A 27892-nucleotide genomic window follows, 5' to 3' on the forward strand; every position below is an offset into this window, starting at 1 on the left:
ACTGTCAGCAGAACCGATGTGGGGCTCGATCCCACGAACCGTGAAATCATGACCTGAGCCAAAACCAAGACTCAGATGCTTAACCGACTGAGCCACCCAGGCGCCCCCTAGAGGTGATGCTTTTAAACATACAGAATACTGTTTCATGAAACAACCAATGTATTAACGGTATATTCAGTATGATTACTGTTTTGTAAATTGAGCCTCCCCCTCCCCCCCGCCCGCCCACCGCACACACACACACACACACACACACACACACACACAGAGATACGCACCCGGCAAGAAGAATGTAACTGCGGTTATTGTACATCTGGCTGATTGTAGTTTGGGCAATTTGATTTTCCTCTTTCACCTTTTTTTGTACTTTTCAAAGTTTACAGGGTGAAATGTTTTATATTCAGAAAAAAAAGTTAAAACAAAAAAGCTGGAATTGTTCAAGGGGCATCCTTAGGAGATGGGCACTCAGGGGAGGGTGAGCTGCCTGTCTCTGGGGGTGGACAGACAGAGCCTCGTCCATCTGTCATGGACACTGTTCCGGGTCTCCTGATTCGGGAAGTAGGAGGGATAGCATTCTTTGGCGGCCTGTGTGGGACACTGCCCCACGGACCCCTGGGCCTGTGGGAGAAGGGAGTTTTCCAAGGCCATGGTCCTCAAACTTGACCATGGCTGAGCATCCCCGGGGATTGTGTTCAGATTACAGACTCTGACTTGGAAGGTGGGTCCAAGACTCTGCATTTCCAAGGTCCTCGTATACTTTCCCTTGGATTTGCCGTGGAAAAGTGCCCGGGCACTACGGAGCAGACAGACGATTCCGGTGGCAATTGGAGGGGTACCCAGGGACTTGAGGGTGAGCGACCCAGGCCGGGGGACATCTGTGGAAGGACTCTCCCGAGCCGTGGAAAGATGAGTCTTTGTCAGAGGGCTGAGTGTGAGGCCAGCCCCTCATACTTGGCTTCGTGGAGAGGGTGCACAGGTGGAACTAGGCGGGGCAGGATTTGAATCCCAGGTCTGCAGCAACTTAGCGGTGTGGCCTTGGGAAGGTCATTTTGCCTCTCTCTGCCTCAGTTTCTTCGTCTGTACAGTAGGGAGAAGAATGCTGCCTGAAAAGGCCATGGTGAGGATAACACGGGTCAGGTACCTGGCTCAGTACCTGCTGTGTGGTAGGCTCTTGACAAACGTTTGCTTCCCTTAAAATTGCACACTCTTTTCTCCTTGCAGGTGGATGAGATTTACCATGATGAGTCCCTGGGCGCCCACATAAACATTGCCCTTGTCCGCTTGATCATGGTCGGCTACCGGCAGGTGACCACCTCCCTTCTGCAACTGGCAGGGTTTGGAGGGAGAGGGGGTGTGGGACCGGAGGGAGAGGGGGTGTGGGACCGGTGCACCGGACGGGCTGTGGTGTGGGGAGGGGCTGGTCAGCATGTAGGAAGCATTTTGTTCCCAGAATCAGAACCCTGAGACCGTTAGAGTTGAGGCTTCAGGGGCAGAGGCATTTGGGGATGTTAAGCGGGGCCTGGGGGATTCCCTGCAGTCTGGAAGCAGGCAGTCCTATGCCCTGGCAGCTGGAGATCCCTCTCCTTGAGGACCCCGTGCGGAAATGGGCTCTGAGCCGGGCAGTGACCGTGAGACAAGTCCTGCTCTGGTTGGACCCTGGGGCCCTGGGCTCTGCAGTCTTAGACCGACTGGTGGCTTCTTCTCCCCCGAATGGGGGTGGCAGTAGCACCTTCCTCCAGGGGCTGTTGTGAAGATTAGATGAGACCACAAACACAAGGCACAGAAGTGCTCAGAGCTACCCCCGCCTGCAGTTCGGTCGAGGGATGCGAGAGAATGCGTGTTGAGTTCCCAGCAGACAGGTGTCCCGGCACAGGGCCTGGCACGCGAGTGTTCCCTGAAGCGGGAGGGCTGTGCGCATGCACGGCGACCTGGGGACCGGTACCGCGTCCCACGGGCCTCGGTGTCCTCTGCCCCTGGGAGGGGAACGACGGGTGCCCGCTGGCAACCCCCTCTCTGTTGACGCTCTTGGCCCTCGCAGTCTCTGAGCCTGATCGAGCGGGGGAACCCCTCTCGCAGTCTGGAGCAGGTATGTCGCTGGGCACACTCTCAGCAGCGCCAGGATCCCAGCCACGCAGAGCACCATGACCACGTCGTCTTCCTCACCCGGCAGGACTTTGGGCCCTCAGGTACGCAAGGTACTGTATTTGCTGCGGCCAGGTGTTGCAGCTGCAGGGCAGAGGCCGGGGCTCGGGGCTGGGCTCTCTGGAGCCACCCGAGGAGCTCTGAGGAGCCAGTCAACAGAGAGATTCATGGGACTCTGGAGAAGGACCTGGCCCATCTGGATGGGCAAGCTTTAGAGTGGTTTCCTCGGGGATCAGGGGAAGTGAATGGGTCCCCGCTCTGGTCCCTGCTGTCTGGGTCGAGCCTGCGGGTGGCCGCAAGTGGTCAGGCTTACTGTCCCAGAGCCTGGCTGCGGGAAGACCCGTCAGCATCTTCAAGATGCTTCTGTTCCCCAGCCCCCCACCCCCTACCCCCGTATCGATATGGGCTCATCACAGGCCTCGGGGCACCTAACAGGTGCCTGTGTGTGGACACGCTCCACACCTCTCCGTGCAGCGACCCAAGCTCACTTCTTCTCCCCTGGTCCTCCCACCTGCCGAGTGGGGAAAAAACAGTTGCTGCTTTCCCCCATTCCAGCCCGCTACAAGGTCTGAGGGAGGCCTGAAATAAATGCCTGTGGTCGTGCGTGCTCTGCAGACACGTGAAGCTTTGGTCACTCGCAGTTTTCCCGGTGGGGAAACTGAGGCACAGAGTGGCGAAGAGGCTTGCCCCTGTCCTCTAGCAGAGACGAGACAGATCTGCAGCTCTGACTGGATCTTCAGGCTCCGAGTTGAGGGCTTTCTAGTTTTTCCTGGTCTGATTCCAGAAGGGAGTCAGCTGGCCATGCCTCTATCCAAAGCCTCCTTGTCTGAATCCCCGAAGTGTCAAGTGTGAGGTTTGCTCTCACACACACACACACATACACACACACACACAGATATACATGTACACGGATCACATAGATACACACGCTTACGCATGCGGATACATGTACGTACTTACACGTGCGTGCTCATGCACAGACACATGTCCAACATACCAACACGCGTGCAGCTGTATCCTCACGTCTCACGTAGAGTAAACCTCAGAACTCCAGGACAGTAGAGGCCCCAGGAAGCTCCTTCACACCGCAGCCTCTCATTAGAGTCCCCCGAAGCGTCTCAGATACAAGTGCATTTGAGCACTTCTGAAGACCGGGTAGAGTTGTCTGGATAACCGCGGCCCCAGGCAGGAAGTGCTTTCTGCCCTCACCCCTTCTCCGAGGTCTTTCCCAGCCCAGCCTTCCCTCCCAGCCTATAACAGGGCCCCGGGGAGGCTGGGAAGCAGGCCCCTTAGAACGCAGGCCTCGTGGGGTGCCTGGGTGGCTCAGTGGGTTAAGCGTCTGGTTCTTGATTTCGGCTCAGGTCGTGATCTCACGGTTCGTGGGATCGAGCCCCACGTTGGGCCCTGCGGTGACAGTGAGGAGCCTGCTTGGGATTCTCTCTCTCTCTTTTTCTCTCTCTCTCTTTCTGCCCCTCACCCATGGACATGTGCTTTTTTTCTCTCTCTCTTCAAATAAGTAAATAAAAAAGAATTCAGGCCTTGCACACAGTAGCTACTTAGCAAACATGACTGGGGCTGCTATGTGCAGCCCCCTGCACTGCCTTTCTGTGTCCCCACCCAGCACGTCCCCCCATCCCCTCCCCTGCAGAGTCTTGCCTGTCCTCTGGGCCCAGCCCTGTGCCCGCCGCCCCCCTCCCCCGCCATGAGCCATTACCTGGTGGCCCTCAACCCCCTTAGTTGAATCTGTTCTCTCCTCCACATGCCCCCTGCACACGCATGATGCCCCTTGACTGTAGCCTTGCGGGCCCTCGTGTGAGCTGACCTCCTACCACCTAGTTTCTCTGCTAAGCCATCTGCTCCTTAAGTATGGGTGTGTGGCAGGGGCAGGGACAGGGGCAGGGCAGGGGGGCTTGGATCTGATTCCTCTGGTTCCCCATAGAATGTAACACAGTGTACCCCTGCCCTCCCCATCAAAAAGTATTTGGAGTGTGTTTGTTGACTGACCAGCTGACTGGCTGGCTAGAGGGGCATGGCGTGGAAGTCGGGTTTGGGCAGGCTTGGGGCATCTGGAAATCCCACTGCCTTGATTAGAGGAGGCTGTGGGCCCTGAGGGGTTCCGTGGAGCTTTAGGGTGTGGGGGCATTTGGCTCGGGGTTGCTGTACTGGGTGGGGCGGGGGGGGCGGGCCTTGCAAGGATCCTTCTTCCTCCAGGCAGCCTCTGGCAGTGACCACGTCAGGATGTCCCTGCGGTGGCTGGTCAGTCACAGACCTCATTGAGTCCTGCTTTACCTCCCCATGACCTCTCTCTCCGCCCTCTCTCCCTCTCCCCGGCAGGGTATGCGCCTGTCACTGGCATGTGCCACCCGTTGAGAAGCTGTACCCTCAACCACGAGGATGGCTTCTCCTCGGCCTTCGTGGTGGCTCACGAGACCGGCCACGTGTAAGTGGCGCCGGGAGGGCGGGCTGTGCCGGGAGCTCCGAGGGGTTCTGCGGGTGTGGGAGGCTTTATCCCAGATCAGGCCCCCATCCCAGTGTCCCCGGAGATGCCAGAGGAGCTGCCCACGCACTGAGGCTCAGCCCTGATGGGAACGGAGCCCAGGGGCCCAGATGGCAATTCTGGGCCTGCGTTGTTGGGTCCAAGCCCCTAAATCCCAGGGCCACGGAAAACCAGATGTGGCCCTGTCTTTGGGCAGGCGGATGCACTATCCCGTCATAGGAGGTGGTCTGTTCTCTGGACGGTCTCTCTCCCTCGTCCCATGCACAACTCAAGGCCCTTCTCAGAGCTGTCCCGGCCCACACTGGTGCTCGCTGCACACCGGGGCACTGGTCTGAGCCCATCTTCAACAGGTGCACAGAGGCTCCGGCCTCAGGCCAGGCTGGCGGCTTGCTGGCTTGATCCTTGGGCCTGGATTTTGTTGGGAGCATATCCGTTCCTGCGACCAACATTTCTTGAGCACCCACTGTGCGCCAGGCCCCGTTGTAGGGATGGACTGCCGTGGAGACTAGGCCAGAGAAACTACATTCCGGGAGAAAGCAGATAAGCCACTGACATGTAGCGTGTCCTCTGGTAATGTGCCCTTGCTACAGTCATGCCTCCTGGCGTCGTCTGCCCAGGGGGCAGAGCTGAGGGACGCACTCCTGGCCCGGCCCCTCCCCAGTGCACACGTGGAGGGAAGGCTGTGTGCTGCAGGTGAAGGGCCTGGGGAGCAGGGGAGTGGGCCAGCCCAGAGGGGTTCTGCCCCCCGCTGTCTGCCGTGCCCCTCTCCACACCGGCCCTGTCGGCACAGAGACCATGTGGACTTCATCCCAGCTCTTCCCCTCACCGGGCGGTGACCCCTTGTCTCCGGGGCCTCAGGTTCCTCCTCTGCAGCATGGAGGCTGGCACCCGGGGTATACTGAGGTCTCTTCCTGCCCATAGTTCCACATATTTTAGAGCTGGGAGTTTGTCTTCCTGTACGTGGGAGGCAGGGGGGTCCACTCTTCCCAAAGCAGAGACCTCTCCCCGTGGAGAGCCAAGGTCAGCACCAGAGGTCCCTGTGTCTGTCTGTCTAGTGGTCAAGGCCAGACGCAGCCACCTGGGAGTACCCGAGAACTTAGAACCTCTGGGCTTTGGCATTAAGTACTAATTATAACAAGAACCAAGCTTTTAAATTTAGACTATCATCATGGTAGGTGTGTACCAGGCACAGAGCTCCGGGCTAAAGTACTACGGGGTCTCGGAGAAGCTTAAGTAAGCCACTAGGTAAATGAGGTTGAGCTGAACCAAATGAAGACTGGGTCCTTGTACTTGAAGGTCTTGGGTCTGGCGAAGAGATAGCACGTCGTGGCATGTGAGGTGTTAATGGTGGGGCAAGTGGCCGCCACCGTGGGAGGTCAGCCCTCAGTCAGGGTGGCCAGGGAGGGTGTCTGGGGTCGGAGTGGGCCTTGAGCTAGCCATGGAAGCCGTGAGGGCGGGGTGGGGTTTGAGGAGGGGGCAGGAGGGCAGAATGAGTCCAGCCCCACTGGGGAGCAGGGGGGACCCTCAGCTTCCGTCCAGTTTGAAGCCTGGTCAGGGCATGGTCTCCCACTGCTGTGCCACCTGCCTGTTTTCCCGGGGACGGTTTCCCTGGCATGACTCAGGATTCCCGTCTTTCCCCCTTCCCCCCGCCCCCCCCCACCGCCACCCTCTAGGCTCGGCATGGAGCATGATGGTCAGGGGAATGGCTGCGCGGACGAGACCAGCCTGGGCAGCGTCATGGCACCCCTGGTGCAGGCTGCCTTCCACCGCTTCCACTGGTCCCGCTGCAGCAAAGTGGAGCTGAGCCGCTACCTCCCGTAGGTCACCTCCACCTCCGGGCTGGGGACTGGGGAGCATGCAGCCTGCCCTTCATCCCCTCCCCCTCCAGCCATCTCCCTCCCTGTACCTCCCTGCCCCCGGCACAAGCTCAGTTCCCAGGTCATCAGGGGCCCAGGACAAGCTTTAGACTCAGGAGCTCAAGGCCAAGAATGGGTACAGAGAGGACTTGGGGGGGGGCAGGTGTGGGCAGAGACACTGTCACCCACCTCAGGCGGCAGCTGGCCAGGGCCCCGAGTACGTCCTGTGTAGCTGCCTGACTTTTCTTCCCTTGGTGCAATGAGCCCTCAAATGGTCCAGGGACCAAACCTTCCTCCCTGGAAGTCACGGCTCCTAGCAGAGGGCAGCAAGGATGGATTCCTGCAGGCCTTCTTTGCTCCTTAAACCCCCACCTCCAGGAAAGGAGAGCTGGGGAGCGCCGGCCTCAGCCTGGCTCACCTCCTTGTCTCCACCGGCAGCTCCTACGACTGCCTCCTCGATGACCCCTTTGCGCCCGCCTGGCCCCAGCCCCCGGAGCTGCCGGGCATTGACTACTCGATGGACGAGCAGTGCCGCTTTGACTTCGGCTCTGGATACCATACCTGCTCTGCGGTGAGTTCCCACCAGCCTCTGACTGCTGGAGAACCAGGGCCGTGTCCGTCTGTGACCCAGGCTGGTCCTGCACAGAACATCTTCCTCCCTCCTGGCCAGGTAGCCTGGTGATGGGCCCACAGGCTCCGTGCCAGCTGCCATGGCGGGGGGGATCCAGGGCGACCGGCACCTGGCCCCGCCACCTTCTGCTACATAACTTCCCCACCCAGTCCCACCTTTGGGGGCAGGTGTGTGCAGTGGCTCGGGGATGCTTTACTCCTGGGAAAGATGGAACATAGTAGAACAGAGTGGCAGGTGACTGGTGGGATCCTGGCTGGGCTGGGTTATCAGGGAGTTCCTCTTATCTTATCTGCCAGGCAGTTCCTCTGTCACATCAGCCACTGGGCTCTCGCCTGATGGAGGAATACTTGCCTCTGTCTGCTCTTCAGGGATTTGGTAGGATGATTTGGGCTGATTCGTCACCCTTGTGAAATTCTCCTGTGTCGCCACATAACTGTTCTCCAGGCGGTGAATTGCATGCCCCCCCACCGCACCCCATGCCCAGGAGACACATATAAGGGGGCATAGCCCTTCCTTACCCTGTAGGACAGGGCGAGGGAGAGCCTGGCCCTGGGGATCAGCTAGAGCCACCCAGGAGAGAACGGAGCTGCTAACCAGCGTCCAGGCAGAGGCTCAGAGAAGGGACATCCCAGGGCAGGGGTCTTTCTGAGGGGTCAGGCCTTGGTGACTCCAGCACCTCAAACCTCCCATCCAGGAATGCAGCCCCCTCCTCAGCTCTGCAGGCCCAGGAGGCTCCGTGTCTGTCCAGGCCACACTGGGACACGTGCTCTCTGAGCTGGGGGTGGAGAGGGGTTTCAATGCCCAGGGCTGTATCTGGAGGACACTGGTCCGGCTGGCAGGGGGATGATAGGAGAGAAAAAAACTGGGCTCTCCTGGACAATGGGAAGCAGGAGAGTACCAACATCTGGCACAGCCTGGCAAGACTAGAGGATGCTGGGAGGTCCTGACTTTATCTGGGTGCCTTGGGATCCTGGCTGGACCGACAGCCCCTTGAAGCCCCGATAGGCACTGGGCTCAGGGGACGTCGGCAGGCCCAAGCCTCCCTGGAGCCTCAGACCCTCGAAACCCTAGTCCCTGCCCAGTGTCACAGTGGCTTCTGCAAAGGCAAGGAGGGAGGCCTGGGGGGACGACAAGGGATGTGGGCTGTGGCCTGCCCCTTCTCGGTGCCCTGCTGGAGGGAAGAGGGGTCACCGGAGGCCATGGCGCTTGGAGTGGGGTCCAGTTTGAGGGTGTGGGCCCTCCTGCCTCCTTCACAGCATTCTGGCCCCAGCGTCCACCGCACCACTCCTCTCCATCACTGCCCTTTGCCCCCCGGACAACTTGTCAGAGCCTGAGGGCCAGTGTAGCCGGTGACCCCCGTCCCCTTACCGCGCAGTTCCAGACCTTCGAGCCCTGCAAACAGCTGTGGTGCAGCCATCCTGACAACCCGTACTTCTGCAAGACCAAGAAGGGGCCCCCGCTGGACGGGACAGAGTGTGCCCCTGGCCAGGTACCTGCGTTCCCGGGGCTGCAGCAGGAGTGTGCAGGTCCCAGGGGAGCCCCTGCCCCCCAGGCGTGTGGCTGCGTGTGTGTGTGTGTGTGTGCGTGGAGCCCCCCATGAACTCATAGGTACACCCTCTCTCCCACACCACAGTCGCTTGCTTCACAGAGTTTGGCATCATCTCATCGCCCATCTGGCAGGAAGCCTTCCCCCCATTTTACAGATGAGAAGAGTGAGGCCCAGGCAGGCAAAGGAAGGGATGAAGGGAAGACTCCAGGTGTCCTGCCCGCCCCCCTCCCCGGCCCACCATGCTGGTTCTCCCACATGCGTGTTGCCTCCCCTGCCCCAGACCTGCCCTTTCACATATCACCCGGCATGTGTTTGCCCTCTTGAGCAGGTGTGGGTGCCAGGGCATCATTTGTATGGGGGACCTCATGGCCGGGTCTAAGAGCCTGAGGGGTTCTAAAATCCACTTCTGCTATATTGCTGGCCCTTCTCTGATTTCTGTGGCGACCTTGGGCCATTCATTGAACTTTGGGTCCTGCTGACCCCTGACCAAGTGGCCTTTCCACTCCTCGGGTTGTTCTGAAGTCACTGAGTCACGCTGGAGCAAAGCAGAGAGCTGGGAAGAAGCAGGGTGTTAAGAGAGGCTCCAGCGTTATTACTCAGCCACAGGACCCGCCCCCCCTAGCCTGCCCTCTGCCCTCTGCCCTCTGCCCTCACGAGGCTCTGCCCGCTCACATCACATGTGGAGGGCTTGCCTCCTCACAGATGGATGGGGCTTCCCACAGCTATGCATGGCCCAGTAGACTCCACACCTGGCGGGTTCTTAGCCCGGAGACTCGGTACACTGGCTCCTGGTATTTGCAGAGTTCCAGGTCCTTCCGTCACAATTGCATGTGACAATCAATCCGTGGCTCTCAGTTCTGGCTGCATATTGGAACCATCCGGGGAGCTCTAAGAGTCCCCACCTCTAGAATGGGGAACGACTGCAGGTGGGCACGGAGATCTCTTTGGGGTGATGGAAATGCTCTAAAATTGGACGTGGTGATGGTTGCACAATGCTGTCGATTGTGAAAAATTGTTGGCTTGCACACTTGACCGGAGAGACTTTTTGTAGTATGTGAGGTATACTATTGCTGCTGTAAAAACTCCCCACTCCTAGAGATTCTGACTCACTTGGTTGGGGGTGAAGTCAAAGCATCTGGAGGTTTTTTTTTTTTTAATGTTTATTTATTCTTTGAGAGAGAGAGTGCATGCACATGAGCAGGGGAGGGGCAGAGAGAGGGAGACACAGAATCTGAAGCAGATTCCAGACTCTGAGCTGTCAGCACAGAGCCCAATGCAGGGTTCGAACTCATTAACCGTGAGATCATGACCTGAGCTGAAGTCGGACGCTTAACCACCTGAGCCACCCAAGCGCCCCAAGGCATCTGGAGTTTTAAAAGCTCCCCAGGTGACTCTAAGGCTGAGAGCCACTCTGTTATCTCTTAAAAAAGACCCAGGGAACTTTGGTGTACTTCTTACATGTTGCCCTGCAGGAGAAGGGGAGGGGGTTACTTTGGTCGAGCCCGCCTTTGTGCCTGGCCCTGAGCTAAGGCCTTTGTGGGTATTACTGCCTTTAGTTCTTAGAACAGTCCCATTTAACAGATGAGTAGACTGAGGCTCAGCAAGGTGAAGTTATGCCAAAGCCGCACATAGCCAGTAATGGCTGAGCTGGGGTTCCAACCCAGGCCTCTCAGACTCCATTCGTATACCCCCTCCATTTGTGCATGGATGGACCTCCCTGTGGGGCTGGCTTGCCTCCCACAAACACACCGGCCTGTGGCCTCTGGGTGGTGATTTTGAGACACAGAGCCAAGATCTCCTCTAGATTAACATGGTGAGACTGTGTCTTCTCTCCCCTATCAGCTCTTTTTTTTCTCCGGGGGTGATAAACCAAATAATTGCATAATTATTACCGTCATTAGCAATACTCTCTGCCACTTTTGGAGGGCTGTGTGTGCCCGGCGTTATCTCCTTGGAGGCTCACGGCAGCCCTGGGGGCAGGTGCTGTTATCCACAGTGGAGCCCTTTGCCGGAGGTCACTTGGCTTGCGGTGTGGGTGGGATTCTGTCACCCTGGGGCTCGTCCTCTTAACGTCCCTCTCTCTGGGCTCACCTGTGGCACCCACCAGCTGTGCCACGTGCGCAGTCGGGCACCCTTCCTAGCAGGCTAGGCAGCGGGGGGCGGGGTGCCCAGGGTAACCTCATTCCCTCTGCTCTATCCCAGTGGTGCTTCAAAGGTCACTGCATCTGGAAGTCGCCAGAGCAGACTTACGGCCAGGATGGAGGCTGGAGCTCCTGGACCAAGTTCGGGTCATGTTCACGGTCATGCGGGGGTGGTGTTCGATCCCGGAGCCGGAGCTGTGACAATCCCCCGTGAGTGCTCTTGGCTGAGGTGGGCAGGGCAGGGGACCCCCTCCCTCCCTAGGCCTGAGGAGGGGCTGGGTGAGGAAGGCACCGAGGGGCAGGACACTAGAGAGAAGGACCCTGCAGGTGCCTGTATCCTGATGGTGGGGACCCAAAATTGTTTGGGGGGGGGGGCCACATCACTTCCACCCGGGCCCGACATCTCCCATCAGGCTGAGATTAGGTCTGAAGCGGTGATTCTCAGACTCTCACGTGCAGAAGACTCTGGGTGGGCCCAAAGACTGCCAGTTTCACGAGCCTGCCCGTGACCCGGATCCTCTGGCTAAGCTTTGAGAAAACACTGATCTAAATGCTCAGTAGCCATGTTTGTTTTCTACCCCAGGAAGCAAAACTTGACATCAACTCCTGCCTTTCACTGCCCCAGTAAATCCAACATTCTGGGGGACCGGTCTGTTTCTCCCCTTTTGTCCCCTCTATGGGGATCCCTCCCATGGTTTTGGAACTTCCGAGGGCCAGCTGGCCATGGCCTGCCTCTCCCAGGCTGCTCAGAACAGCCTCGGGCGAGATGAGGGCTGGCGGTGTGGGTCACACGCGGCCTTGCGGGTCAGCGGGCTCCGGGGACCAGGGACGCCGAGACTCCGCTGAACAGCAGGCCCCCTGGATGCTGTGGCTCGGTGTTGGCCACCCTCCCTCGCATCCTCAGGAGGGGTCCTTCACACTCGGCCGTTTACCTCCAGGGATGGGAAGCTCACTACCACCCAGAGGAGCCTATTCCTGTGTCAGACGGCTGTGCTGACCTTTTGCAAACGGGAGCCAAACGGCCTGCCCCGTAACTTCCACCCGTCGGTGGGGGGAGAGCCGGGGTTGGGGCAGGGCCCTGTGGCGCCCACTCCGAGTAAAACACCTTCCAGGTGGATGGTTATCCCCTCCATCAGAGCTGCCCTCTTTCAAACTCCTCTGCGATAAGAACTATTTTTATTTTACAAGGCTTAAGCGAAAGAATTCAGCGCTGTGCCCAGCCCAGATTAGGCACTAACGGATGACAGCTGCTGTTACAATTATTACCGTGTATCGAGCACTTGCTCTGCGCCAGGTAGAAGGCTGAGCGCTCAGGTGCACGAACCCCCGTGACGCCCCAGCGTCCGGGAGCGGAGCCGCGGTCACCTACGCCTGGACCCTTGGCATCCATAACGCTACCCAGTCCTCTTAACATGATGGCAGACGGTACAGAGTACGTCATAGGCCATTTCTTATTGATTCCTCACCGACACACCAGGAGGTAGGTGGCCGAAGAGGTATCCGGGTCCCACCTTTAAAGAGGAAATTAAGGCTCAGGGGGACTAAGTGACTTGCCCAAGATTTGCATAGGTGGGACGTGGGGTTAGACCTAGCCAGGCCTTCTCATTCGGGACCCAAGTCTGTTTTTACCACTGCTTAGTTTATTAGGACGCGAAGCGGGTGCAGATGGGAACTCGCGGGGGCACCTTGGGAGGGAGTGCCCCCCGTGGTATGTCAGGCTGTGAGTCATGTGGTTCGAAGGACACACAGAGATAAATGAGACCGGTTTCTCTTCCAGCCCCATTGGAGAGGGTTGCTCATCCCTGGCTCCGTGCTTCTCAGCTCCCCCACCGCCCCTCGTGCCAACACACAGGGGACCAGGTGGCATATGCCCCAGGGGTGGAGCGAGAAGAATCTGGAAGGGCTCAGAGCACGGCAGCCCCCACCACGAGCAGCCCTCTAGTTTACGTTCGAGCAGCTGCTTTATGTCCCCCTAGAAGGCCAAGCTGCCCCTAGGGGCCACGTGGGAAGCCTGGCCCTCCCCAGCCTTCCCCCGGCAAGGTCACCGGGTCTCTCTGCTTGCCCCAGCCCAGCCTACGGAGGCCGCCTGTGCTCAGGGCCCATGTTCCAGTACCAGGTGTGCAACAGCGAGGAGTGCCCGGGGCCCCACGAGGACTTCCGGGCCCAGCAGTGTGCGAGGCGCAACTCTTATTACATCCACCGGGACGCCAAGCACAGCTGGATCCCCTACGAGCCAGAAGACGGTGAGTGAGCCCCGCTCCCCCTCCCATCCGCCATGCCCTTGGGCATCTGCCAGGTGGGCCTCCCGTGCCTGGGGCCACCAGTGGAGGTGGAGGGACGGTGGAGGACAGTCGGCAGGCTGGCCGCCTTTGTGCAGGCCCTTGTCTTTGGGCCACCGTCCTCCTTAAAGCCATCCCTGATGTGGAGGCTTATGAGGACTGTTCCCTGGCGGGGAAACGATCTGGAACCGGGGCATTTCTTTTCTTTTCTTTTCTTTTCTTTTCTTTTCTTTTCTTTTCTTTTCTTTTCTTTTCTTTTCTTTTCTTTTTTTTTAAAGTTTATTTATTTTTGAGAGAGAGAAAAAGTAAGGGGCTGAGGAGGGGCAGAGAGAGGGCAAGAGAGAATCCCAAGCGGGCTGCATGCTGTCAGTGTGGAGCCCGACATGGGGCTCAAACCCACAAACCGTGAGATCATGACCTGAGCCGAAGTCGGGCGCTCAACTGACTGAACCACCCCCCCGCCCCCGCCAGGTGCCCTTTGAACCAGGGACATTTCACTCAGAGGTGCTGTTGCGGCTGACAGCAGTGTTGGCTGTTGGGGTTGGTGGTGCCTCTCACACAGGTCCCTTACCTGTACGGGAAGGCTCTATACAGGTACAGGTGCCCTGGCTTTGCTGAGAGCCCCCGTCCCGTTAGATACCATAGTTTTAGGTTTTACTGACTGTGCTACTGTTTCAGCAGCTAATGAAAATGATTGAAGAGGCACACAGATGGGAGCCTGTGGCCAGGGATCCTCATACGGAATCCCTCCAGGCTGCTCTGGGACAGACGCAGGCCAGTGCCTGTCTGCTTTGGAGCCTTTCCACTGACTGCTCTTATAGCAGCAGCAAGATACCAGTGAAGGGGTGGGATTCACGGCCTCTTAGAGCCTTTATGCTGGAAGGGCCCTTAACTGTCCTCTGTGTTCACCTCGCCTGCCAGCCTGTCCACGGTCCTTTGATGGACAGATGCTCACCCCCCACCACACAGCCCTCAGCCTCCGATGGCACCGACCAGAGCAGCCTTTCCTCTCCTGAGCCCAAGGGCTGCCTCTTTTAGCCCCTGTTCCAAAGTATTAATTGCAGGGCAATTCAGTTGACTTTTAGAATGACAGTCTTCAGATTAGAAGGGACATTAGAGGCCTCTCCATTGCCCACCGGTGCACAGACCTCTCCAGAATATGATCGCAGAGAGCATTTTCCCTCTGCTTTGAATTCCTCCCATTCTGGGGAGCTCGCCACTGTCCGCTGGCTTCCATGGCTGCCTGCCTGCCTGGGGCGTACTGGTCAGGGTCCCACCTGTGTGTGAAGTTCAAAGTGGTATTGGATGCTGTGGCTCTGAATTTGAGCCCTGAGTACTGGGGGCAAGATGTATCCTAGGAGCCCAGGGACAAGGGGCAGGGAGCCATTTGGTTGCTGAGAAGTTTGGCTAAGGGGGTGGCTCGCTTTGAAAGCCTTGCAGCTCCATTCAGATCCAAACAAGCCTCTAGAGGAAGGGGCTTCGAGGCCCATGGGGCAGCTGGGCTTTGGGCTTTCCCAGGACTTTTAGACAAATTCCAGAAAGTTAGCTAAGCCCCAACTTCCCTTTTTCTAAGAAACACAGCAAGTGTTTATATGTTACGTTTTTTGGAACCTTCTTTTAAGGACATCAGTAGCCCAGATGGGAAAGAGAACAATTAATTGTTAGAACTAGGAAGGGCCTCCTTTCCGCTCTCACTGCAACTTTGTTTTATAAACCCAAACCCAGCCTACTGCCCTGCTTTACTCTCACAGGGTGTCCTGATGTTTGCAATCATGTTGAGATACACTGTTATACATGAGACTGCTGAAGTGTATGTAGAGGTCAGTGTGGGACTCAAGCCAGACTGCCTTGTTTAGAATCCTGGAGTTGGTTCTCAGTATGTGGCTGTGTGGCCTTGGGCAAATTTCTTAACCTCTCTGGTCCTTGGTCTCTTCTAGAATGCTAGAACTTACTTCCTAGAACTTACTGAAAAGTTTAAATGAGTTAAGTCACACAAAAAATTTGAGGTTGTACATCAAGAGTGTGTAGGGGCACCCGGCTGACTCGGTCAGTAGAGCACGTGACTGTTGATCTCGGGATCGTGAGTTCAAGCCCCACATTGGACGTGGAGCCTACTTAAAAAAAAAAAAAAAAAAAAAGAGTATGTAAAGGTTTTGGAAGTATTTGGTACATGGTAAGCATTCACTATATATTGGCTTATTATTATGGCCATTACTATTATTTAATCACTTGATTTTATTTAGCATCCTGATGTGGCATTTTATTGATCAGGGATAATAAGTAAGGAACAGAGACTCCGAGAGGTCAGCTGATTTGCCCAGGGTCACTAGGCTAATAGGTGACATGGCAGGGATTGTAAGTCCCAGCTCCATACTCAGTGCTCCCTCCACTGCCCAGAGCTGGCCCAGGAGCTTCCCGCTTGGGACATGCGCTGATGTCCTTCTGGGCCAGCCCGCTTTCTCCGAGCACAGCTGGGAATGCAGCACGGTCCCTTTCTCCACAGATGCCCAGAAGTGTGAGCTGATCTGCCAGTCGGAGGACACAGGGGATGTGGTCTTCATGAACCAGGTGGTCCACGACGGGACCCGCTGCAGCTACCGGGACCCATACAGCGTCTGTGCCCGCGGCGAATGTGTGGTGGGTTCCCTGCTCCGGGCCACCCACCTTCTGCCTGCCTGGGGAGACCGGAGGGCTATACTGCCCGCTTCTCCTGGGCCCTAGGGAGACAGGCATCTCCTCGCCTTCCCCACCCATGACACCCTTGGTCCTCAACATAACCCTGGGATCCTAGAAGGGGGTTATTGCCCAGCCCATTCAAGGGAAGAGGAATGGCCAGGTTTAAGACCTGCCCGTGTCACTTGGCGAGTTTGTGGCAGTGACGTGTCCAGGAATGCCTCTGGGTTCAGGGTCAACTCGTGGGGACTGGGGAGGGAACCAGGGGCTGCCGGCCTGGGGTGGGGGGTGGGGGTGGGGAGCACGGGAGCCTTATCCTCTGACCCCACCTCTGGCGTCAGCCCGTTGGCTGTGACAAGGAGGTGGGGTCCATGAAGGCAGATGACAAGTGCGGTGTCTGTGGCGGCGACAACTCTCACTGCAGGACTGTGAAGGGGACACTGGGCAAGGCCTCCAAGAAGGCAGGTGAGAGGCTGGGGCTGGGAGATGACCAGGAGTGGCTGGGGTTCTGGCCCAGCAGGGGCCCTTGAGCCCGAGTCCCTTGGGCAAGCCGTCCGTCCTCTGCTGGGCCACGGTTCAGGGCGGGGGAGGGAAGAAGGCACGCAGAGCCTGCCTCCAGACCTTCCCGGGCTGCCCCAGGCCACTGAGTCAGAAGCTGCAGCTGGCCGCAGTCTCTTCCAGTGAGCACTGCCTGCATTCGGGCCCAGGACTTCAGAAGCATTTTTCTGCTGGCCAGTGCACTGTGATAGGAACTCAGCCATCTCTTTGGCCCTGGGGCTATTGTGGGAGTGAGAGCTCAGACACGTCTGAGGATGTGGCCCAGACTGGACTGGAATTTTTTTTTCCCTCTCTCCCCTCTCTCTCCATTTTTTGGTCAACTTGTGGTGCCTCCTTCTAACTCCTGGTACCTTGAGTTCCTTGACTTCCCTCCCTACCTTCCATCGGACCACACTTGGCTGTTGAAAAGGGCCAGATATTAGTCCTTTACACTCTAGGAAGAATTAGATCCATTTCCCCTTTGGGACTGTCATAGCTTTGCCTCATTTCTCCTTGTGGGGAGAAAGTTGGTGGCTTCGAGAGGGGTTTGTTTCCAGGCATGGGATTGGGAGGGCCATGGGGCCCAGGGCAGCCATGATGGTGGCTCAAGGTATGAGAAGAAAGGGGGGGGGAACATCAGAAGAGAAAAGTAGGCTCAAGAAAGTGGAAAATTGTAGCAACAAAGTGTCTGCATACTCTCCCCCCCCGCCCCCCGCCACAGCCCTTAGAGTTTTTAGGGCATTTTAAGCCATAGCATCTCATTTGAACCTCTCGGCACCTTGTGGGCAAGGGTCCCCCCTTCCTGTTGTACAGATGAGGAAACAGGTTCTTGGGCACGTGCAGGGGCAGGGGGTGACGGGGTGTGCTGGGCAGTGGGGCCACCAGCTCAAGATGCTCACGGTTTTTCCGGATCCTGCTCTGTGGCAGGAGCTCTCAAACTGGTCCAGATCCCGGCTGGTGCCAGGCACATCCAGATCGAGGAGCTGGAGAAGGTTCCCCACCACATTGGTGAGTATGGGGAGCTGGGAGGGCAGAGGAGAGCAGTCTAATGCAGGGAACCCTTAGAAACATTTTTTTTAAACTTAGGTTGGGTAGACAACCCGTTCCATGCTTCGAATGTCAGAAGGTGTGAATGGGGATCCAGTGAAGATTGCCCCTCCCACCTCTTCCCTCCAGGATCAGTTTCCTTCCCCAGGGGCAGCCACGGTCCATCTGTTGTACACAGAAGAAAACCGTTTTCATAGAGTGTATCCGTCAACTTTTGCTTGTCTAACATCCCATCCCCAAACTTTGCGGTTTCTAACCAGTGTTTGTGTTAGCTCATGGTTCTGTGAGCCATGAGTTTGGGCTGGGCCCAGCTGGAGCTACTTCTGCTCCGGTGGCTGGACTCACTCCTGCGAATGCAGCATCTGGTGGGGCTGTAGGTGTTGTTGGTACTGGCTGTCAGCGGGGGTGATGGGGGTGACAGGGCCGCATCCCTGGCAGGCTAGCCTGGGATTATTCGTGTGGTCTGTCACATGGTCCTCAGCGGGGGCAAGAGCAGGCAAGCCCCAGCGTGCAAACACTTTCCAGGTCTCTACGTGTGTCATGCTTTGTAGCGTCCCGTCGGCCCAAGCAGGTGTCATGGCCAAGCCCAGACTCAAGCTGTAGAAACAGACGATCTCTTGGTGGGAAGTGCGGTAGAGTCCCAGTGCAAAGAGGCCTGCACGTAGGAAGAGGAGGAATTTGCAGCCAGTCTGACACACAGACCCTTAAATCCTTCTTATATGATGACACATAAACACAGTCACTAAGACACTACTTATGAGAGTTATACAACTCTAAAGCCAAGAGAGATGAAAAATTCTGGCCCCAAAAGAAATCGACAGCATTCAAATTGAGAACATTAACGTAAGGGGAGAGATTTTTGTGCTTACTTGTTTGCTTTGTTCTGTTTGTGCTGAAGCCAAGTTGGTGGTTAAGAAATGAACATGTCCAGGGCGGGCAAATCCGTGGACGCAAGAGAGTAGCTTAGTGGTGGTCAGGGGCCGGTGGGAGGGGGATGGGGGCATCTGCAAATGGGCGTGATGAAGTGTCTTGGAATCGGGCAGTGGTCCGGGAGTCAGTGAGTTGCACACTTTCAAAGGCTGAGTGCGTGCTACGTGAATTACATCTCAATTGAAAACACGTAAGCATGGTTTGGAGCAGGGTCCCGGGGGCAGGCAGACAGAAGGATGCTTCCCTGACACTGGGGAGTGGCTGCATCCTCCCGCACTTGTCTGTTCAGACCCCTTACAGAGGGCATGGGTGCCATGGTGTCGCCGGGCCTTACTTAGCATGTCCCCAGAGGCCCCTCGAGTCGACTGTGCTCGCCAGGCCGCACCGCGTGTCACCACCTCTTCATGAACGTGAATGCAAAACGTAACATCTCTGGGCAGGCTCACGTATTCCAAAAATGCCGATATTCGTATTTTTAGATTACCATCACAATGACAGAAAACGTGTGAAAGCCTCCCAGGGAACTTGCGCCCCCTGCAGAATACGCTAACCTGCTCCAGAAGGCACCTGAGAGGGTGTAGTGCAAATAGACACAGGGGGAAACTGAGGTCCACAGTGGATTGTGGGCCCTCTGTGTACCCTGATTCCCCCACGCGGTGAGCCAGTCTGCGCCAGGCTCTCCTGTCTCCCAGCCCCGGGCCCTTGCCCACAGCCCCACTCTGCATGGGTATGAGTCAGGAGGGCTTGGCTTGGCCAGCTCCCTGCCCACTTGCCTGTCTGGCTCCGGGGGATTGTGCCAGAACAGGGGCCAGGGGAAGGGAGGGGAGGGGGCAAGGAGAGAAGGGCAGCTGACTCCAGAAGAGGGTGGAGCTTGCAGACGCTCCTCCTGCTACACCCCTACAGATGATTCAGATGATTCCATAATGCTAGCAGCCCCTGGGGCCTCCCCAGCCAGCCCTCCCACTCCTCCCAGCCCCCACCCCTGTCTGCGGACGTCTAGCTCCTCTGTCTGCTGGCAGCGAGGAGTGCTCCGTGGAGGCTGCAGCCGGGCTTCCATGGGGGTCGGGGCAGAGGCTTCTAGAACCCAGGGCAGGTTCAGTGTGGGCACGCTCGCCTGTGAGCTCCCTGGAGGGTTAGAACTCCCAGGAGCTGGGCGGGGAGGGAAGTGGGACGGAAACCTGACATTGGCACGCACTGTGTGATTGCACAGTTGTGAGGTATGCGGCAAGCCCGCCGTGGAAATGTGCAAGCTGCACGTATTGAGAGTGAGCGTGTGTATGTGCACGTGCCTGACAGGGTATGTGCGTGCTCTCTGGAGACATCCAGGACAGGTGGCCGTCTTGGCAGTGAAAGCCAAGGCCCCGTCCAGGCTCGTTAGACTCTCCTGGAATTTGGGGGCTTTGATTCTTTGAAAGGAAGTCAAGGGAAGAGAACCATGCTGTTAATATCTACCATGTGCCAGGCCTCGAGCTGGCACTTGTCATCCATTACCTTACGTAGGCCTCGGGACAGTCCACGGACACTCCTCCCTAGCCGTGAAAGTTCTAGATGGCATCTCCTTCCAACAGAAGGCTGTCTCATCTACATTGAAAATCTCTTGTTTGTAGTGACCTTCTGAATTATCTTAGCTGGATCTTCTGGAAAACTTGCTGCAGTTTCGACATCAGCACTTGCTGCTTCCTTCACCTTGTGCTTTTATGGCTTCTTTTCTCCAACCTCTGCTGTCTTCGAACTTTGTCTGCAGCTTCCTCGCTCTCCTCCTCTTCCTCTCTCAGCCTCCATAGAACTGAAGAGAGTTAGGGCCTTGCTCCACGTTAGGCTTTGGCTTAAGGGAATGTTGTGGCTGGTTTGATCTTTTTTTTTTTTTTTAATTTTTTTTCAATGTTTATCTATTTTTTAGCGAAAGAGAGAGCGCGAATGGGGGAGGGGCAGAGAGAGAGAGGGAGACATACAATCCGAAGCAGGCTCCAGGCTCTGAGCTGTCAGCACAGAGCCTGACACGGGGCTCGAACCCACAAACTGCGAGATCATGACCTGAGCCGAAGTTGGCTGTTTAACTGACTGAGTGCCGCCCCAGGCCCCCCTGGAGTAGCACTTTCAATTTCCTTCAAGAACTTTTCCTTTGCCTTCCCAACTTGGCTGACCGTTCGGCACAAGAGGCCTGGCTTTTCGCCCATCTTGGCTTTTGACATGCCTTCTGCGCTAAGCTTAATCATTTCTAGCTTTAGATTTAAAGTGAGAAACATGTGACTCTTCCTTTCCCTTGGACGCTTAAAGGCCATTGTAGGGTCATTAACTGACTTGATTTCAATAGTGTTGTGTCTGCGGGAACAGAGAGGCCCGAGGAGAGGGACAGAGATGGTCGATTGGGGAGCAATCCGAACACACTCATGTATCCGTTACGTTTACTGTCTTTTTTTTTTTTAATTTTTTAAAAATGTTTTTATTTATTTTTGAGACAGAGAGAGACAGAGCATGAGCGGGGAAGGGGCAGAGAGAGAGGGAGATACAGAATCCGAAGCAGGCTCCAGGCTCCGAGCTGTCGGCGCAGAGCCCGACGCGGGCCTCGAACTCACAGACTGTGAGATCACGACCTGAGCTGAAGTCGGACGCTTAACCGACTGAGCCACCCAGGCGCCCCAAGTGTGCTGTCTTAAATAAGTGGGGTTCATGGTGTCCCCGAACATTTGCAATAGTGACATCAAAGATCACTGGTCACAGGGCACCATGACAAATTTAATAATCGTGAAAAAGTTGGAAATACTGCGAGAATTTCCAAATTGTGACCCAGAGACCCAAAGTGAGCAAATGCTGTCGGAAAAAAGGCACCAAGAGACTCGCTCGGCGCAAGGCTGCTGGGGGACGGTGGCTGCTGAGAGGGTAGCAGACAGAGCCATGGGGAGATTTGAGGCCGGGCCCGGCTCTGGCTCCAGGTCTGGCGATTCTGGGGGCAGAGAGGGATCAGGCATCGAGAGATGAGGGGCATCTGTCCTCTCGCTCAGCAGGGAGGCCGGTCCTCCAGGCGGCTGGGCCACCAGCACCCTGTGTGTCCAGGAGACACCTTTGCCCCTCACGGGTCTCTAGGTCCCCATCTGGGGCAATAATAGCACCAACCTCGGGATGTGTGTGAGGATTCCACCGAGGCAGGTGCCAGAGTGACCAGTGCATGGTGAGTGCTCTGAATCGTTGGCTCTTATGGTCTCGTCATTACCCTGGATGGTTTTTGTCGGCACCAGGTGGGGCACCCCAGGGCTCCGGAGCCTTTGCTCCCCCGCCTGGGCTGAGGGGCTCGGGTCCGAGGCGGCAGCCCTTCACCAGCCTGCTCCAGGGCGGCCAAGGCTGTGACGCAGGGGCCTCTGCCAGGCCGTCTGCACCTGCACACCTCCCACCCAGCTGCCACCCGACACCTTTCGATAACAAGTTACGGGTTACTCACTCAGTGGGACTTTAAGGGGTGGACATTTACAGGTGTTTCTAAGACTCGCTCTGTGCCAGGCCCCAAGGACACCAAGACAGAGGAGATACACTGACAGGCTGTGGGGGAGACAGGCACCAGTGCTAACACTCGGGCCCTGTTCTGATGGCAGTCATAGTGCCTCCCATTTATTGAATGCCAGCTGCATGCCACGCACTCTGCCTAGCTCTTTACACCTATGGACTCCTTTAATTGTCCCAAGGACCCCATGATGGATAGGTGGGACTGCGGTTATCCTCATGCGGCCGCAGCCCTATGAGCTACGGATGATTAGCATTCCCATTTTACAGATGGCGAAACTGAGGCAGCACAGGGCGGCTAAGTAACTTCCCCAGATCAATCTGGTGCCAGGGCCTGTGTTTTTAGCCTCGTGCTCTGCTGTAGAAGGGAGGGCAAGTCCCCGAGGACTGGGCAATCAAAGAAGGCTTCCTGGGGGCGCCTGGGTGGCTTAGTTGATTAAGCGTCTGACTCTTGGTTTCGACTCAGGTCGTGATCTCTCGTGGGTTCGAGCCCCGCCTCGAGCTCTGTGCTGACAGCATGGAGCCTGCTTGGGATTCTCTGTCTCCCTTTCTCTCTGCCCCTACCCCGCTTTCTCCCTTTCTCTCTTAAAAATAAAAAAATACATACATAAAAGGAAAACTTACTTTTTTTTTTTTTTTTTAAAAGAAAAGAAGCCTTCCTGGAGGAGGGGAACGTTGTGCTGGGCCTTCCATATGAGTGAAGATTAGTCAGACAGGAAGAAGGGAAGACGGTGGGAGGAATGGGTGCGCCAGGGTCTAGAGGCAGGGGTGCTGCGTGCAGCCGGTGCATTGACTCATCTGACTGAGGAAGGTTCTGGTGGAAAGGGGTGACAGGTCATAGGGAGCCCCAGGGGATCCACTAGGAAGGTCTCGAAGCCCCAGAGGAGGTCTGGCTAGTGTTCCTGTGGAGGGGAATAGAAATCTGTGTGACCCTCTCCCCATGGCCAGCGGTGAAGAACCAGGTCACAGGCAGCTTCATCCTCAACCCCAAGGGCAAGGAAGCAATGAGCCGGACCTTCACTGCAATGGGCCTGGAGTGGGAGTATGTGGTGGAGGACGCCAAGGAAAGCCTCAAGACCAGTGGGCCCCTGCCCGAAGCCATCGCCGTCCTGGTGAGCCCCCACCCTGTACGGTGGCCCCTGCCCACCCCCTTGCTGCCCCAGCCCAGCCTCCCCAGTCTTCACTGTTGAGCCAGCGCAGCCCCGGCGGAAGCAGTGTTGCAGTGTCTTTAGCAGCCTGGCCAAGGCCAAGGCCTAGATGCCCTCTGTGCACAAAGGCTGGCAGGACGCACGTGAGGAGGGAGAAAGAAACGGTTGTCTTGCTATGAGAGGGAGTCTGTTCTCCGTCACGCAGCGTCAGAAACAGGGCCTGGGAATGAGAGGAGGCACCTGCGTTGGTTCCCCCTGTTGCCCTGGCGTCATCCAGTGTCCGCTTGCGTTATGGCATTGCCCGCGAGTGACCGGGGGGTGCCAGCTCACGCTGCCAGCCTCCGGAGAGGGGGATGCGGTCACTGTCCTTGCTGGGGTCCACCTCTTCCCACACCCCCTCTTCCTAGGCCATAGACCGGGGCTTATGGAGCAGGGATTATTAATGCAGGAGCTCAGACCAGGAGGGGTTTTGTCTGTGGTGCTCCCGACACTGGCTGATTCATGCCAGGGAGAGCTTGGACAGGCTTCTTTCCTGGTGCGACCGTCACTAGTCGGGGAGGTCCTAGAGGGCAGGGTCTGAAGCCTATTGGTGTCAGTGTATTATTTCACTCTGCACGTATTTTCTATTCACCTTATACGTACTGGCCACCCATACACCTATGCCAATGGTGGAGGTTACCAAGACCCATTCAATGGGCAAAGAATAATCTCTTCACCTAATGGTGCTGGGACAACTCGATAGCCACATGTAAAAGGATGAAGTTGAACCCCTACCTCACTCCGTATACAACAAGCTCAAACCAGATCCAATATCCAAGTAAGAGAGCTAAAACCATAGAACTCTTAGAGAAAATAGAGGGGGGAATCTCCTGACCTTGCATCTTATGATACCAGAAGCATGAGCAACAAAAGAAAAATAGGTAAACTGGTCTTCATGGAAATTGAGGACCTTCGTACATTGGAAAGACATCGTGAAGACAGTGAGAAGACAAGCTGAGCAGAATGGGAGAAGGTATTTGCAACCATATACCTGATCAGAGGCTTACAGACCATCTTATATCTGATCAGAGTCCTATAGACCTGGCCATAGGTCCAGACCAGATGCCCTGGTAAGCAAGACAGACCAGCAGACACGGTCCCTGTCCTCGTGAGGACTTATGTCTGGGAGGAAAATGATCCCAGGTGAGCACGCAGGCTGTTCCTGCTGCTTAGCCTGAGTTTGCTGCGTGGCTGCTGGTCTGAATGGTCTCCCAGGCCGTGCTCGGTGCTGACCCCACATCCTTTCCTTTGACCCCCTCCTCCCTGTCCCCCCCATGCTGGCCCTGTTTCTCTGCTCTCCAGTCCTGTGCCACCTGCTCTGTCTCCCCTCAGGTGCTCCCCCCAGCTGAGGGTGGCCCCCGCAGCAGCCTGGCCTACAAGTACATCATCCATGAGGACTTGCTGCCCCTTATTGGGAGCAACAACGTGCTCCTGGAGGAGACGGACACCTACGAGTGGGCGCTCAAGAGCTGGGCCCCCTGCACCAAGGCCTGCGGAGGAGGTATGGGCCTGCCCAGCCATCTGGCTGCCTCGTGGGGCAGCCCAGGGCTTTGCAGGGGAGGAGTAGGAGTGGCTGGGGGCCAACACTGTCTCCACCTGATGTGTCCCTAGCTCGTGCCTCCGTTTCCCCTTAAAGATCTCTCAGGTGTGGCACCTGCCTGGCCAGAGCCTTGGGGATGGGGCTGGGAGTGGGGGAGCAGCACCGGGGCAAGGCCTGCACCCTGTAAGGGCTCCCCCGCTATGCAGGGAGGCAGCCGTGCAGAGCCAGGCGCCTCCCCCACCCCAGCCCCTGCACCGCTGGCACGACATCAGGGACACATGAGATGGGCTGGTCAAGGAAGGCTTCTTCAGAAGGAGACTTGGGCAAGAGGGGTGCAAAGGCACGGGAGAGGTAGGATTGGCCCTCTGGGCCCTCCAGAGCGTGCCGTCCCTGAGACCCAGCGGAGCGGCGGGGGCCTGGCGGGACCTGGCCCAAGTCAGCCTGTCCTCCCCCCAGGGATCCAGTTCACCAAATACGGCTGCCGGCGCCGGCGAGACCACCACATGGTCCAGCGGCACCTGTGTGACCACAGGAAGAGGCCCAAGCCCATCCGCCGGCGCTGCAACCAGCACCCGTGTGCCCAGCCTGCGTGAGTGTCCGGGGGATGGCCAGGAGCCTGACCCCTTCCCATGGGCGTCACTGACTCTCTCGTAGCCCTGGGCCCCGGAGGAGGGGCTGCTTCCTCTGGCCATGAGTGTCCAGGGTCACGGCCCCTGCACCCGGGACTCCCTGAGCAGAGCAGCCCACACACCGGACTCCGTCCGTGGCCAGTGCTGCCCTCCTGGCCGGTCTGGCCGCATCCGCCCCCGTCTGTCCCCCTGTGGGGTTTGTGGATTAACTTCCGCTCCCAGAAGAAGGACAGTGCTTCCTTTGTTCTGCCCCTTCCAGTATTCTTTTACAGATGGGGAAACAGAGGCCCACTTTGGGGACACAGCTTTCCCTCGATGATCCGAGGGGACGTTGAGGTGAAGTCGATCTCAGTGCTTCTAGATGCCGGGGCATAGGCCAGGATGCTGTCCGGCGGCCCCCACCCATAGTCTAGCCCCTGAGTGGGTTCCCTGACCTGAGGAGACAGGCTCATTTGGGCACAAGATCATGTTCTTGGGCTTATTTGGAGGGGGCTTCGTGGAGGAGAAGAGCTATGACTTTTCGGGAAGTCGAGGTGTGGCCTTGAGCCCGTCACAGAGATGGCCCCAGCGCCTCCCCGGCCCCAGGCAGAGCACCCAGTCCACTTTCCTGCCTCCCCAGGAACCTTCTGGGGTCCGAGCCGTCTAACTCGGCCTGGCTGATTCACGGCAGCTCTGCTCCCTGAGGCTGGGGGGACCTCAGGGCCAGGACAGGAGCTGGGGATCAGTGCAGAGTCCACCGTGGCCTCTCCGTGCCTGGCCCAGGCGGGATCCCCTGCCCCTCAGTCCTCCACGCTCCCCCTTCACACGGCATGCTGGCCACTGTCCCCGCCAACGTCTGTGGCCACAGAGCACACGGCGCTGACTCGGCTGTGGTCCTGGGCACGTCACCCTCCAGCCCTCCCCCCCCCCCCCCACCCACTCCAGCTTCTCATCCGTAAAATGCCAAACGAAGTTTGGGGCCTTTTTTGTCTTTTAAAGGAAGGGGTTGGCCAATAGAGCCCTCATTCGCTACAAGATGTCTCAGGAACCTGAGAGGGGAGTGGGTTGTGGCCGCCCCTCCCGCCACCCCACCAGAGCCATTTTCGTCTTTGTCTAATTCATCCAGGGGTGTCTGCTTACGGTGCTCTTGGAAGCTGCTCCGTGGCCAAAAGACGGTGGGAGACCACCAGCTTAGCTGATCGGCACCAAAACTCTGCAGGTGCTGACGGCGATAGTAACAGTGCCTGTCTTTATTACATGCCTACTGCATGCATGCACTCTGCCAAGTGCTTTTAAGTATACACGTCCTTTAACTGTCCCAAGAGCCCCAGGGGCGGGGGTTCAACTCTACCAGCCATGAATCTCGTGCTGTATCTCAGCACCTAGGACAGTACCTGCCCACACTCCGTTATTTACGAAGTGCTGAAAAGAATTCTGATGTTCATAACTTGCCTGCGGACATGCAGGGTGCCAGATGTAAAGGTACATCATACCCGTGCATTTTTCAGATGAGGAAGCAGAGGAGATCATAGGCGACCCCCCTTATGGCAGCTGCAGAGCCCGTGGACGGTTGTCTTGGCTCCCAGCATTCTGAAGCTCAGACCCACTTGCCAGCTCCTGCCCGCAGCGAATCAGGGGGTGGGAGAGACCCTGGGAGGAAGCGTCCCCATAGTCCCGCCTCTCCTTCACCTTTTGCTTTGTCTGTCTCTAGGTGGGTGATGGAAGAGTGGGGTGCCTGCAGCCGGAGCTGTGGGAAGCTGGGGGTGCAGACCCGGGGGGTTCAGTGCCTGCTGCCCCTCTCCAACGGGACCCACAAGGCCATGCCGGCCAAGGCCTGCCCTGGGGATCGGCCCGAGGCCCGGCGGCCCTGCCTCCGCGTGCCCTGTCCAGCCCAGTGGCGCACGGGAGCCTGGTCCCAGGTGAGTTGTTCTCAGAGGGTGGGAGGGGCTGAGCCAGTGGCCACCTTCTCTGGGGAGTCCGGGAAAAGGTGGGTCTGGGTAGGGAGCTGGATGTGGTGCTCCCTGCTGGCAGAGAGTCTCCACCTGAATTTCCCTCCCCACCTCTGATCTGATCTGATCTGAATTTTCTCAAAACTGAGTCCAAGAGCTCCTATGTGTGCTGGGCCATGGACCTGGGCTAGGCCTTTATATTCATTCACTATGTGCTCTGACCTAGAACTGGGTCAGAACTAGGAGGCATGGGTTAAGACCCCCGTGATACAGGTGAGCAAACTGAAGCACTTTCTTGCATTCAAGAAATATTTACCAAATGCCAACTACGTGCCAGGCACGCTGTGCTAGGAATGCCTGGAATCCGTCACCGACTTGTCCTCATGTAACTTACGGTCCAATGAGAGAGACCTAAACCAGTAACAGAAGCATTTACAGATGGCGGTTGGAGCTGTGCGGAAGTAAATGGGGGTAATGTATCTGGGAGGACCTCCCTGAGGAGGTGACGTTTGTGCTGAGACTTGAAGGCTGAGCCACAGGAAGACCCTTGCCGTGTTCCAGAAACCAAAGGAGAGTGGGACTGGAGCTGAATGGAAGGGACAGGATGACAGAGAGGCAGGCAGGGATCAGTCCCGCAGAGCTTTGTGAAAAGTTAGAACGTATTCCAAGTGGGGCTTCTAGGTGGCTCAGTCAGTTAAGCGTCTGAGTCTTGATTTCGGCTCAGGTCATGATCTCACGGTGAGTTTGAGCCCTGCGTCGCTCTGTGCTGACAGCAGGGAGCGTGCTCAGGATTCTGTCTCTCTCTCTCTCTCTGCCCCTCCTCTGCTTGTG

The 27892-nt window shown here is 57.2% G+C and overlaps 1 protein-coding gene across 2 annotated transcripts in view; it reads left to right on the forward strand.

Moving 5' to 3' along the window:
* The window catches only part of ADAMTS14 (ADAM metallopeptidase with thrombospondin type 1 motif 14), a 113339-nt gene that overhangs the window by 76320 nt on the left and 9127 nt on the right, over positions 1-27892 (forward strand). For both annotated transcript variants that reach the window (XM_042960498.1, XM_042960500.1), the window contains exons 7-21: positions 1222-1305; positions 2039-2186; positions 4477-4582; positions 6313-6456; positions 6934-7066; positions 8502-8615; positions 10878-11026; positions 12884-13059; positions 15599-15732; positions 16110-16233; positions 17233-17313; positions 22726-22889; positions 24297-24465; positions 24961-25093; positions 26824-27031. In XM_042960498.1, the coding sequence (XP_042816432.1) occupies positions 1222-1305; positions 2039-2186; positions 4477-4582; positions 6313-6456; positions 6934-7066; positions 8502-8615; positions 10878-11026; positions 12884-13059; positions 15599-15732; positions 16110-16233; positions 17233-17313; positions 22726-22889; positions 24297-24465; positions 24961-25093; positions 26824-27031 (2067 nt within the window). The remainder of the gene's footprint in view (positions 1-1221; positions 1306-2038; positions 2187-4476; positions 4583-6312; positions 6457-6933; positions 7067-8501; positions 8616-10877; positions 11027-12883; positions 13060-15598; positions 15733-16109; positions 16234-17232; positions 17314-22725; positions 22890-24296; positions 24466-24960; positions 25094-26823; positions 27032-27892) is intronic.

The sequence above is a fragment of the Panthera tigris genome, chromosome D2 (assembly GCF_018350195.1).
Source record: "Panthera tigris isolate Pti1 chromosome D2, P.tigris_Pti1_mat1.1, whole genome shotgun sequence".
NCBI lineage: Eukaryota > Metazoa > Chordata > Mammalia > Carnivora > Felidae > Panthera > Panthera tigris.